Source organism: Anomalospiza imberbis, chromosome Z (assembly GCF_031753505.1).
Source record: "Anomalospiza imberbis isolate Cuckoo-Finch-1a 21T00152 chromosome Z, ASM3175350v1, whole genome shotgun sequence".
In the NCBI taxonomy this organism is placed as follows: Eukaryota; Metazoa; Chordata; class Aves; order Passeriformes; family Viduidae; genus Anomalospiza; species Anomalospiza imberbis.
In genome coordinates, this window is record NC_089721.1 from 42,139,596 (window position 1) to 42,152,394 (window position 12,799).

Here is a 12,799-nt window from a genome sequence, read left to right on the forward strand (position 1 = left end):
TAATTTGTAAAACTTTGTTATCTTTGTAAAACTGTGTTTTCTGTTCAGAAAGATGAGAGGCCTTTGGACTCTATCAGAGCACAGAATAAAAATGACTGTATTTGGTCTGAATAGAAATCTTCACAGTCACACATCTCTTTCTGGCCAATGCCCAAGGCAGGTAAAAGGAGTAATATCAGTGCAAACATATTCCCTGTGAAATCTCCCAAGGTTCAAAATGTGGCCTATAGACCTTTCGATAATGTAATCTCTTGAAGAAGTTTCATTAAGGATCCTCATAAATGCCATTTACCTTACCTACAGGCTTCTGGCTGGATTTATTTTCTTTTTTTAAGAAAAAGCTCTGGATTAATAAAGAATTTCTTTCTTAAAAATGAGTACTTCTTTATACAATGTATGATCCAGTCAGCTGTTGAACTGACACTGACTTTTCTTTAAAATGTGAACAATTAAATTCTTGAGTGAGAATGTGTACTGTTTCATCCTCTGTGATTGTTTATTTTTTCCACCAGAAAATTTGCTTGGAAACATAAAAAATCTATTTCATTATGTTTTTTTCTGCAGGAAAACATCAAGGTTTACCTGCAGCATATACAAGAGTTTAAAGATTGATTGCATTTACAGTGATTTTAACTTGCTTAAACAGTTCAAATATCTGTGCGTAACAAGGATAACACCCCCTCAGGTGGCTCAAAGCCTAGAAAGATTCTACAGGTTTGAATTCTAGGATGTCAGGAAGACAGTATATACTTCTGAAAGATTTCAATTATGCTTATTTAACACCCATGGTCCCCTTTATATATGGAAACAGCATACTTTGCTTTCTGTCATTTACTGTTCTCTCACCTGCAGTCTACAACCCAGGTATTCTTTACTATGTCTCCAGATTCCTCGAATAAGCAGTTCCAAGAATTAGTGCTGTGTTTCCATTTCAGTTTTATCTTTAAGTATAAGCAGAAGAAGTTAGGTACAACAGGAAGCAATATAAAGACTTGCATTTATTGTAAATGCAATCTATTTCCCAACTCTATGTGGCACATGGGCAGCTGTAGGTGCAAATTACCTTGTGAGGCTGATTTGACCTCATCTGAGCTGTTACTAGAGCAAGTAAGGAGGTTTCAATATAACAAAATACTCTACTCTTATAACAATATATTCTACATTACTTCAGCTGGTAGAAGTAAAGAAAATCTACAGCAGACTCCCTCCCCACCCTATCACTGTAGAAATTACCTCAAAGAAAGGTACTCCAATTTTGTTCAAACACCAAGAGGGTGAAGAATCAAGAAAAAATATTCCTCTTTCTCTGTAGCCCATAACTTAGGTACTTTGAGGATACACAGTCACCCCCACTACTGCTGTACCAAACTTATGCTTTGAAATATATGGACATATGGAATAGCAAAAAATTTACACATTCATTCTAAACTAGAATTTGAACATTTTGTCTACATTATCAAGATTATGGTGGAAAATGCAATACATTAAAAAAAGTATATTTTCCAGGTCTTAAAGACTGTTCTAATAATTTTTATGGCACTAGCCAAAAACTAAACATAATTACTGTATATCAACTACATTAATGAAAGAGCTACCACAGATTTCAGTAAAAGCTGCTTCTGATGTCAATGTTTCATTTTAGAGTTATGGAATATTTAGAATTTTCCCAAAGGCTTATCTTTGCTTCACTACAGATCTGAATAGTGACACCACACAGCAACACCCTAAAGACACTGAGCCACATCTATTCACACAAGTTGAAGAGAGACCTCACAAAAATTAACTCAACAGTTGCAATCAGGAAAATGTTGCAATACCATGCTTTACATAATTATATTAATATCCCAAGTATCCTTAAAATGTATAGTGTTGGAGTATCACACTAAGTACTAGGAACACCGTAAACACATTTTATTTTTTCACTGAAGTTTACATGAACAAAACAGGTTAATTCAGTTTTTTAATTCTCAACACAGAAGGCAGTGGTTTAGCTTTTTATTGGTAAACAAAAAATCATCTCCTCAATTAAAATCATATTCTAACAATTCTGAGAATTCCACAGAGGCTTTATGTACTTACAATTTAATATCAGAAGAAAAAATTAACATTCCAGGTTACTGTAGAAAAAAATGTACACCATACTTAATGGCATATAAGACTTGTAACAAGCAAAAAATGCCCGTTTTGCAAGTAATCTGCCTTTCAAATAGGTTTTTATCTTAGAGCAGATAGTACTCTGTCCCCATAGGCTATACATTGAGAATCTCTATATACAAAAAGATACAATAAATTGATACATTACTTATTGCAAGATATTAAGGATGCCATAGAATACACAAATTAAATTAGTTCCCCCCCACTTGCATACCCTCTTGCTTCTTATTTCTCCCATGAAGCAGTCTCCTTCTCTGGTTTTAAGATTAAGTTCTTTCATTGAAAGGCACGTACTTCTCTACAATAGAAGAAACAGATGCATTAATCTGAAATGCCCTGTTTCGAGGTGAATTTAGCCTACATTTTTCAAGATGACACATTATGAAAGAATCCAGAGAGACATGACATTTTATTATTTGACTGGAAAACTCATAGTTACCATATTACTGTGAAGCAAAGTACGATAAACCTGCATTCATTTAACCTTTCCAAATAGAGAGACAACTCATTTACAAAAATAAAAAGGGATTTACCATGATGAGTATATTTTTGAGCTTTCAAGGCTCCTGAGTTCCTACTGAAACTCTGTCAAGTCTTGGTAGCATTCCAGTTATGGAATACTATAAATAAATTGAGTAAATTCCTCTCCTTGTGCCTTGCAGCACTGAGGAAGTAGTTTCTGTGTGAAGTCACTCGATGAGGATTTTAAACTAGTTGTATGATATAATTTTGAAAAACAAAGATGTGATAATAACTGTTCCTCAGTTACCATGTATGTAAAGTTGTATTGCGAGAGACCAAGGGCTAGAATTTTACACTTGGGCATTAAATAGTAAGCTATTGAGCGAAATGGCTAAAACCTACTGTTTTGGTAAACTGTCCCAAACAACAGCAGCACAGAGACTTGTAACATGGATGATAATGACAGTGAGAGTACACTTAAATTGTGTCTATGTTACAGCTGAGGGCACTGGGGACCTTTTTTCATGTAGCTCTGAAAGAAAACAGCAACCCTTTAAAGCAGTAATGAATCTGGACACCAGTATACTAACACTACCATGATGATTTTTAGGAGACAAGTACGTTTCTCTGCCTAGTCCTGCAAAGGGTCTAATACAGTTAACAGCTAACCCAAAAGAAGCCTATAGAGATTTCTAATATAGGCATTCTATCCTGTAGAGTATCACCTTAAAAAAAAGCTTGATATTTTCAAGCAAGAAAAATGAAACCACACTGGGTGCTACTACAGTCTTTTAACACGTCACAGAGAAAATAGGAAAAAAGACCTATTTTTATATATATAACAATACTTTTATATATATACCAAAACTTGACCACTTGGATGTCAATAACAAATGTAAGTGAACATGGAGATAAGAATTTCCTGTAACTGCATTGTTTTTAGTGCCTTCTGTTATGAGTTGCGACGGAAAGAAACTTAAACACTAAATAAGCTCAACTGTTGAGTCTAAGTAAAACTGCAGCTGTTCTTTACTTGACAAAACACTAAACTCAAAAAAGTTTAGTTTACTAATAGCCTCTCTTCCTTGTTCCCAGGTTCCAGGCCTGACTATATATTTAAGCTACCTCAAAAAAAATCCAATCAACCATACCTCTGAATTACTATAAATGTCAGAACAAAGTGTAATAACATCTCCCAAGAATATGTGAGTATCATTTTCATGATGTTGTCCTCAGCATCAAGCTGTCTTTCCTTACTTATGCATTTTGTATTCCCTTTGGTCATTGTGCTTAAGCAGTAACGTGAAGACTCATTACTAAGCTTCAGTGCAAATGCAAACAAGTTGAGACAAGGGATAATAAATTAACTTTAAATAGTATATTCCCAATCAAGATTAAAAAAAATAGTAATTCAAGTTACTCTAGTTTTCAAATTATCCTCCCAGCAATGATGTATCTTTGCAAAGCTTGAACACCATTTTATCAAGCTGCTCTACAGAAATTTGTGGAGTAAATTCACATTGTTCAGCACTGCTTTCATCCTACACATGAACACTACTTCAAATAAAAAGTAGCTCTTAAAATTTTAGGAGCTTCTCCCCATAAAAGAGAACACAGGAAGATATCAATATACAAAACCAGAGAAAATTCACCATCTTCACTACATCTAATTGAAGTCCTTATTTTCCTGAGTTCCCAGTATGAAAACAAGGACTTCAATAATTTAGGCACATACTTTTAGAGCACTATTGAAACAACAGTTTAGATACTTCTACTATGAAATATTTCAACAAGTTTTTCTTCTCCCTCAAAATGTAATGTTTAGGAAACAGGAAAGCAGAAAAATCAGAAATAGGCTCTCTGAAAATTATAATTGTGTAATACTGTTTGTTAACGATCACTACCTATATTATCATTTTACTTCCTACTAAAAAAAAATAGTTGATATTCCTGTAAATAAGCATTTATAAAGAGTATCATGTTAACTTGCCATCAAATACCTCACCATCAACAAGTATGCTGAATTACAACAGAAGCTAAAAGACTTAAGGAAGACATTGAGGGAATTCCTGGATATTATGTGATAATTACCTATTATATTTTACATATGTGTATATATATATATACACATATATATATACATATATATATATATATATAGGAAGAAGACTATGACATACGGTAATGCTAAATGTCACATAATTCTAAAATGCAGAAGAATGCTAAGTTGAGATACTCTAGCTATTTTAATCTAGTGTATGTGGGAGAAAAAATCAAGAGAGGCTTTGATTTACAAAAAAAAATTAAATCAGAAAGATTCTCATTAAGGAGACAAAGTTAAAGCAGACTGAACATTTCTCTTCAAGTGACAGCACATCATCCAAAGTTCCTCCTGATAAACTGTAGAACACCTGACTTATTACTCTAATACTTTTAATTCGAGACATCATCTATTGCATTTATCAAACTGTTTTGCTTGAGATTTGAATCTGATTTCATATTAAGTAGTGTGAATCAATTACTTGCTGTGACTGGAAGAATTCATCTGATCTCTTCTGACACTTGACAATAGTCAAGTAGCCCTTACTATGAACTATGACTATGATAATCCTATCAATTTTTTTTACTGTATCTTCACACATGCAATGTGATGGCATTACTCAATAAGGAAAAAAATAAGTGTGAATTACATAAATTTAAATTTTAATTGATCATATTTAAGGACACTAAGGAAACAGAACGAAAGTTCAAACAAAATTTGGTTTAGGAAGTTCAAACAAAATACAACAGAATTTTCCTGTATCTACAAAGTTTCCGAGAACAGCTTAAGAATATTAATATTTCAGTGCAGCAATACTAAATGTAATACCTGGTACAGGATCATCATCAACTAACTGCTGACTACTTTAGCAATAAGATAGCAGAATGAAGCAAAGCTGCTTGAAGCAGAACTCGTAGGTGAGAATACACAGGAAAAACTGAAGAGCCTCCAAATTAGGAAAAAAAAAGAAAAGAGAAAGGTAAAAGATAGTTGTTGACTTAACATTAGCTTCAATGACACTGTATTTGTAACAAAAATATCCTACCTTCCTCTCCATTTCTCTGAAACTCACATGTTGAAGACAAATGGTGTTTATCTTCTTGCCCACTAAATTCTTGCCCATGTAAAATTCAAGTGATCTTGACATCCCTTCTCCAACTATGCATATGAAACACAGTAGTGAGCTTTCTCAGAGAAACTGCGTATCACCCACAGTCCTTCACTTCTATGGCTAGAAGTACATTCAGGTTCTAAATACAAACCTTCGAGGATGGCTGGCATCAAAAAGTGTTGTATCATCATCATCATCATCTTGTTCCAACGGGGTCAGCTCCATGTTTTCTATATTCGTATCCAAAACTCCATATCTTCGGGTTTTTCTATTTTGCCTTCTGAGCCTGAAAAATATTTTAGAACATTCAAGTAATGTAAATGTTTTGCTGCTTTCTGATCCAATAATGTAAAATACTGCTATATTAAACTTAGTGTAAGTTTTCTAAAATCTATGATAAGTGTACACACTTAGCTCTATGAAATTCAGAGGTCAAACAATTCTAAGTGTCAACAGTTTACATGAAATGATTAAGGTCACTAAGAGTGTCATCTGTAGTTTTGTATAGGATTAATGTAGTGAATTCAAAAACAGCACTTAACATCTAAATATAAGTGCCACATAAAAAATATATGCAAAAGCATACTTCTGACATACTTCTACTGAGAAAAAAATTGCTTTGCTACATATTGTCTATATGTTTTATGCATCTGTAAAGAACAGCAGATCAAATCAGGTAGAAACCAAACACAGCTATAGCAAAGCTATAACTTGTAACACAAGTCATGGCTGACACTAGAATTTTTTATTATATTTTGTGAAGTGTTTTATAGATATCAAGTTTAGAAAATTGTCTATAATTACACTTTAGAATAAGACAGATCTTGTAGAGTCAATGTCTTGTCTGCTTCACAAAACACAGAAGAAAGAGGCAGTAACTCATGTTTCAGGATTAAGGCACAGTGCTTATCACAGACAAGCAGACTGTCTGCATCTGCTTTTCTCACTCTCCACAGCTTTGCTGCATGGGCCTGGGTCCCATGTGCATCATCCACACAATGTACCATTCTGTCTGGTTTTCTAGAACTACTCCTTAATCCATGAAACAAGCCTTGCTCAAGTTCCAGAACTCAGACCAGTAGCCACTCACCAAACACTGTGCAAAGGCATTTGTTTACAGAATGCTGACAGAGTCACTTTCAGTAACTGGCTAAAAACTACATGAAAGCTATAAGACTTTAAAAAAAAGAATTTATGTCTAGGTACTTAGTGCTAAATGCAAAGGTGGTAACAGGTCTTTCATTTAAAAACTCCAGAATTTACAACCCCAAGCTAGGTGCCTTACAAAACATGTTTACAACATTCAGGAAATTCAACACAGAGTATTTCTGAGCTAATATAAAAAATTATTAATATATTGCAATATTATAGTATTGCTATTATATTACTTATAATACATTATACTATCGTATACTGTGCGTAGTGACTTCTCTGTCCCACATTTAGGCACCATTTTAACTATCTTGTAAGAGATACCATATACAATACTGAGATTGTCGGCTTCAAATCCCATCCTGAAACTCTAGCGTACTTACACAACTTGTTTAAATACCCTTCTTGAAAGAATACACAATAGCATTCAGTCTTGGTTTATCTTTTCACTATGCTCCAATGTATAAAATATATCTCCTTTTGGAACAGAGAAATAAATATAACCTTGTAAGAATGGGAAAGAGATAAAGTACATACCGTTTTTCAAAGTTCTCAAAGTTCTAATGTTATAATAATCAACATGGCCATTTTCTCCTCAATTTACACTCTCAATTCTGATGTGAAAATGCAGCAACTGTTATCCCAGGCATCTAAATGCTTTAGACCAGAACAAAATACCCAGCTTTTTCATTAAAACTAAGGCTAGTACCAAAACCAAAAATTTCACCTTTCAGTTCAAGACAAAGTCCCTTCCATGTTCTTAATTTATTTCATCTGTTCTTTATTTGCCATCATGGAAAGAAATTGTACACTTCAAAGCACCAAGTAGAATAAAATTCTAAAACTTTTTTACAATTACAGTATGATGAAAAATAGGATTGTTTCTTACATATTATGCCTTTTGGTTTTCACTAAAGAAGCTAAGCAATTGGGACAAGGACAAGCATTGTGGACATCCTAGCAGATAAGAAACTTTTTTAAACACACAAAAAAAAAAGAAATTAAGAAGACGCAGTACATGCTACTCACACAGTCAATATTTCTGTCAATCTCACTTTACATTTTACCTTTTTCCCTTAATGGGTTAAAATAGAAAGTGAGTAGCTACTGTGATTTGAGAGTAACCTAAGACTGTCATAGCAAATGCCTAGATTGTAGAAAATGCAAATAAAACTTATCACAAAGCTGGCACAGATTTTAGATGCAAGCAAATCCTGTTGAAAAAAGATACACTAATCACCTGCGACTCAAACCCTTCTCTATCTAAGAAGTAATTTAAAAACTACAGCTACAGGAATACTGGAGATGCTTACGCAACATGCATGTATGATCACAGACATGACTCTAAAGCAGTGTCCTGAATGTTAACAAAAATAACTTAAGATCTTTTACTCTGTGACTGATAACTGCTCAGTTGGAAGGGACCTACAACTACTATCAAGTCAACTGCCTCATCAATCCAAAATTTAAAGCATGGTACCATGTGTATTGTCCAAATGCCTCTTAATACTGATCCCCTTTCTAAGAAGCCTGTTCCAGTCATTGACTGCCCTACCAGTAAAAAAACGCTTCCTAATGTCCAAGTTATACCTCTCTCTTGGTGCAACTTTGAATCATTCCTATGCATCCTATAGCTGGATCTCAGCAAGAAGGGATAAGCATCTCCTTCCTCAGGGACCAATGGGACCTCAGGGAGCAAGGAGATCACCCCTCAGGCCTCATCTTCTCCAAAGTAGACAAATTCAGTCCTCAGCCGCTCCTCAGAGGATAGGCCTTCCAGCTCTTTCTCCAGCTTGGTTCCCCAGTCTGGTTTATTCATGTGCCTTAGTACGCTTCTTACTGCACACAGTTACTCACAAGAAGGCCATGACAATGCTAAATAGAGTTGGACAAACTCCTCTCTTGACTGTTTGGCTGTGCTGTCTGAGATGCACCCAAGTGTGAAGTAGCCCTCTTGGCTGCCAGGGCACATGTTGGCTCATACTAAGCTTGCTGTCAGCCAGCACCCTGAGATTTCTCTCTGCATGGCTGCTCTGCAGTCACTTCTCTCCCAAGTAAAACTAGTGTCCTGTTCCAGCTGCAGAGCCCAGCATTTGTTCTTGTTATATGTCCTGCCACTGGTGATTGCCCAATGCGCCCTGTCATTTAGTGGTCCCTCCTACCAGTGCACCACAAATTTGCTCACCCTACAGCTGCAGAGCTTGTCCAGAAGGGTACTGTGAAGAGAAGCACCAAAAGTCTTACTAAAATCCAGAAACACTACACTCACTTTCTTCCCTTCATCCACTGGGCAGGCAACTTGTCAGAAAGTTTGAAAAAAAGTTTTTATGTCTTACAATATGATATGTCTTCATGCCAAGGAAACGTATCCAAAAAATGGGTCATTTGCACTTAATTTTTATATTTCATATGTAATTGCAAGAACATTTCAGCTACAAGTTTGAATTCAAAAACATACACTTTACCTATTCCAAAATTCAGAAGCAAGATGCCATGGAATTACAGAATAATGTGAGGTGTAAAGCTTCCAGTTTACAGTAGAACCTAGAAGACAGCACTCCAGTTGCAAATGCAGAACAGCATCCTACTGCCAAAACCAGAATATCAAGTAATTACCACTCATCCAGAAAATAATGGCAATAGATGATTATTTTCCTCTCCAGCTCCTGAAATGACAGACTTTTATTTATTTATTTATTTATTTATTTGCCCTTTCCACAGTACTACTCACATCTCCAAATCCAACAGGCTCGTGTTACAAGACACACTAACACTGACAAGTGCCCTCAAGGCTTCTCAAGAGTGATTTGCAAGATGTATGGAACAATCAAAATATCCTAGTTTACTTGGACTGTATATCTTAGAACACGACATACACAAAACAGTCCTTCAACTGCCTTTCTAAACTAAATGATGCAGATATTAGACACAATGGGTATATCTAAATGTAATGAAAAATACATGGAGAACTTGCTCCATAATTGAGGTGCTTTATGCATAATCATACATTTGGGCCTTGCTCTCAAGAATTCAGGTTATTAAAGCATGAGAAAGAGAGGTAAAACTATCAGGACAAAAAAATACAATGACAAACACTGTGCTTAACTGCAAAAGCACATTGAGTTACGTGGAGAATAGTTTCCATGAGAAACAGAAAGGCAGCTAAGTGGTAGCAAGCTTTTTGAGGGCCCTTTTCTTAAAAAGACACAAAATAGGTTAATTTTACTGTGAAAGAAAGCATAGAAGAAAGATGTTACTGACAAAGTCGGGGAGGACAGCTTTGGTAGTTCAGCAATACAGAAGTTTGCAAACTGGTCAAAAATCACTCTAAGAACATACAAAATAAATTTAGGTGGGCTGAGGGATGCCAGCAGTGACAAGTCCACCCGCAGAGCGCAGGAGGGAGTTGGGAAAAGCCCATCACTGATGTGCGATTCTCGGCGACGTGAGCGGAGCAGACCGAGCTGCTCCCCGCCCACACCGGGGAGGCGGCACCGGGAGCTTCCCAGAGCAGTCAGGCGCTACTCGCCGACCCCTCAGGAGGCGCGGGGCCGACACGCTCCACAGCCCCTACCGCGTAGCTGCGGTCCCCGCGCCCACACGCCCGCTCCCCGCCCTCACCGCACGGTCCGGATCACGAAGTAGACGATGAGGGCGGCGCTGGACAGCACCAGCACGGATAGGGCGCGCTGGGTCATAGGCTGGCTCTGCTCGGGCGGCGCCGACACCTCGGCCAGGCGGCTGCTGCTGCTGCTGCTGCTTCGCGTGGCGGCCCCGCCGGGCGCCCCCGTTGGGCTCGGGGAAGCGGTGGTGGCGTCCCGGGGGCGCGGGGCCGCAGCCTCCCCGCAGCGGGCGGCTTCCAGCAGCACCAACAACATCAGCAGCGGCCCCACCAGGAGCCGCGGCAGCGCCGGCGACCGCATCTTCCCCTGCCTCCCGCCCAGCACGGCCGCGCAATGCGGCCGTGCTCTGCCGCCGTCACTCGGCCGCCGGAAGCGGAAGCCCCTCCATTCCCCCCTCCGTGTCGCTACATCTCTTTCGAGGGCACCACCCTTTTTCTGTGGGTGGTCAGTAGCGCTTGGGCGCGAGTGAGGGCCTACTTCGAATGTAACAAATTTAAGGCGGGGTAGTTTTTTTTGACCAGTCCTCTGTTTTAGCCTGATTCTATGTACAAAAGAACGGAAATTTTATAACTGACTTTAGTGAAAGAATAAATGTTAAGGAAACTTCTGTTATAGGTAAAAATTGACCTAGCCAAATTAAAAAAAAAAATATTATAAAGATCAAATTCTATCTGAGCCAGCCACAAAGAAAAGGACAGTGCCTGAAATAAAAAGGGCAGGAACTCGTTCTCCTTAAAAATGCCTTTATTAGAGTGATCAGCTCGGGTGGGGGCCCGACGCATCGCGCACACGCCACTGCCACTACTGCCACTGCTGCCACTGCTGCCACTGCCACTGCTGCCACTGCTGCCACTGCTGCTGCCACTGCTGCTGCCACTGCTGCTGCCACTGCTGCTGCTGCTGCTGCTGCTGCTTCCCGGAGTGACACGGAGGAGGAGGAGCGCAGCTTTGTCCGCTTGACACGCAGTCAGAGCTGGGGATTCCGTCCTCACGGGAGCGGCAAGATTTCGAAGTTAGAGTTCTGGTCAGGGATCCTCATACTAGCATGTATCTCTGTTGATTAGAGTGAGACGTTAGAGGGGTTCCCGCGACTCTAGGACTGATTGCTCACCCTTTGCTGTAGTTTGAGTTCTTCCATCCCATTGCGGCTCGCTGTTTTAGGGGTTTTTAGTGCTGCATTCGGTGTATTTCTGCATTTGCATGTTGCTCCTGATGTCACTTCCTCCTCATGGTCCAGGTGCCATTTTCTAGGAATCAGCAGGGGTGAGACCCGACCCGACAGGGAAAAAAGTATTTATAGCAAGAGATGAACAATAGGTAGTTAGCAGGGAATGAACACGGGGTAATTACCAAGGGCTGAACATGAGGTAGTTAACCGTGGTGAACAATGGGTAATTAACAGCCACTTAGCACTGGCCGATAAGTAAACACTCTGGTAATTAACGGCCACTTAACACTGGCCGATAAATAAACACTCTGTAACTTCTGAGTATTTTCTTATTCATAACAGTGCCGACCGGGATCGGCACTGGGTGAGACACAGGTCTGACCTCTCTAACAGAGAGTCTCCTATGATTCATGTCATCCGTCCTGCGCAAGCAGTTTTTATACAGTTTATTTTGCTTGAGGCCGGGATTTCGGCGATTAGCCTTTTCTTTCCATTCAAAGTCCCACATATTCATAAAGTCTCTTTTCACTGCACCAGGTTGAACAATCCGAGGTCCAGGAAGCCATGTACATCGATGATGGAGTTACGAGAACCCTCTCAGGCACTGAGATGCATCCTCCGGAGGTTCCAGCGATCCCAGTCTCCGGTAGTTGTTGGTACGATCATCGATCCTCGCTTGGGAGTTCCTAGATTACCTCAAGAAACGGCCCATCTCCGAGCAAGCCACGTGTATTAACTTGTAAATGAAGCCTTGTCTACAATGGTTTCGACATACATGAGGCAGCCTCCCTTCTCCTGGTCCTCTTACTTTGTGTCTATATTTTAATCATATAAAAACTCCTATCTATATATCACTTTATAGGTGTGAATTATGCCTGTTACACATAACACCTCCCAGTGTGACTATTTATGATACTCCCTGGCAGCCACTTCCAAATGGCAGAGCTGCCACTGCTGACACCGAAGCCGCTTTCGCAGTGGCGGCTCCAGTGACCCAATGTGTCCCCGCTTATTTCCCCACACGATCACCCCACTCACACAATCAGATTGGGTTTCCCAAAGCAGTCTGTGATGTCTTGTTTGTTGAC

The 12,799-nt window shown here is 38.8% G+C and overlaps 1 protein-coding gene across 2 annotated transcripts; it reads right to left on the bottom strand.

The window, feature by feature from the left end:
* Positions 1 to 1,896: 1,896 nt before the first annotated feature.
* FAM174A (family with sequence similarity 174 member A) lies at positions 1,897 to 10,897 on the bottom strand. Of its 2 annotated transcripts, XR_010994236.1 has the most exons (4): positions 10,542 to 10,897; positions 5,920 to 6,054; positions 5,703 to 5,815; positions 1,897 to 2,452 (listed from the first exon to the last, which is right to left on the bottom strand). XR_010994236.1 is itself a non-coding variant. In XM_068175797.1 (3 exons), the coding sequence occupies exons 1-3, from the start codon at positions 10,841 to 10,843 to the stop codon at positions 2,431 to 2,433; spliced, it is 459 nt and encodes a 152-aa protein (XP_068031898.1). In that variant the 5' UTR covers positions 10,844 to 10,893; the 3' UTR covers positions 1,897 to 2,430. The 2 variants fall into 2 exon arrangements, 1 of the variants encoding a protein (XP_068031898.1); XM_068175797.1 differs by lacking the exon at positions 5,703 to 5,815 and having other exon boundaries at positions 10,542 to 10,893.
* Between the last annotated feature and the right edge of the window lie 1,902 nt (positions 10,898 to 12,799).

Excerpts from the sequence above, each read along its gene's own strand:
- FAM174A (XM_068175797.1), bottom strand. The coding sequence starts at position 10,843 with ATGCGGTCGCCGGCGCTGCCGCGGCTCCTGGTGGGGCCGCTGCTGATG. Across the intron at positions 6,055-10,541 it reads TTCGTGATCCGGACCGTGCG|GCTCAGAAGGCAAAATAGAA; the intron begins GTGAGGGCGGGG and ends AATATTTTTCAG. Across the intron at positions 2,453-5,919 it reads GATGCCAGCCATCCTCGAAG|AGAAGTACGTGCCTTTCAAT; the intron begins GTTTGTATTTAG and ends CTTCTATTGTAG.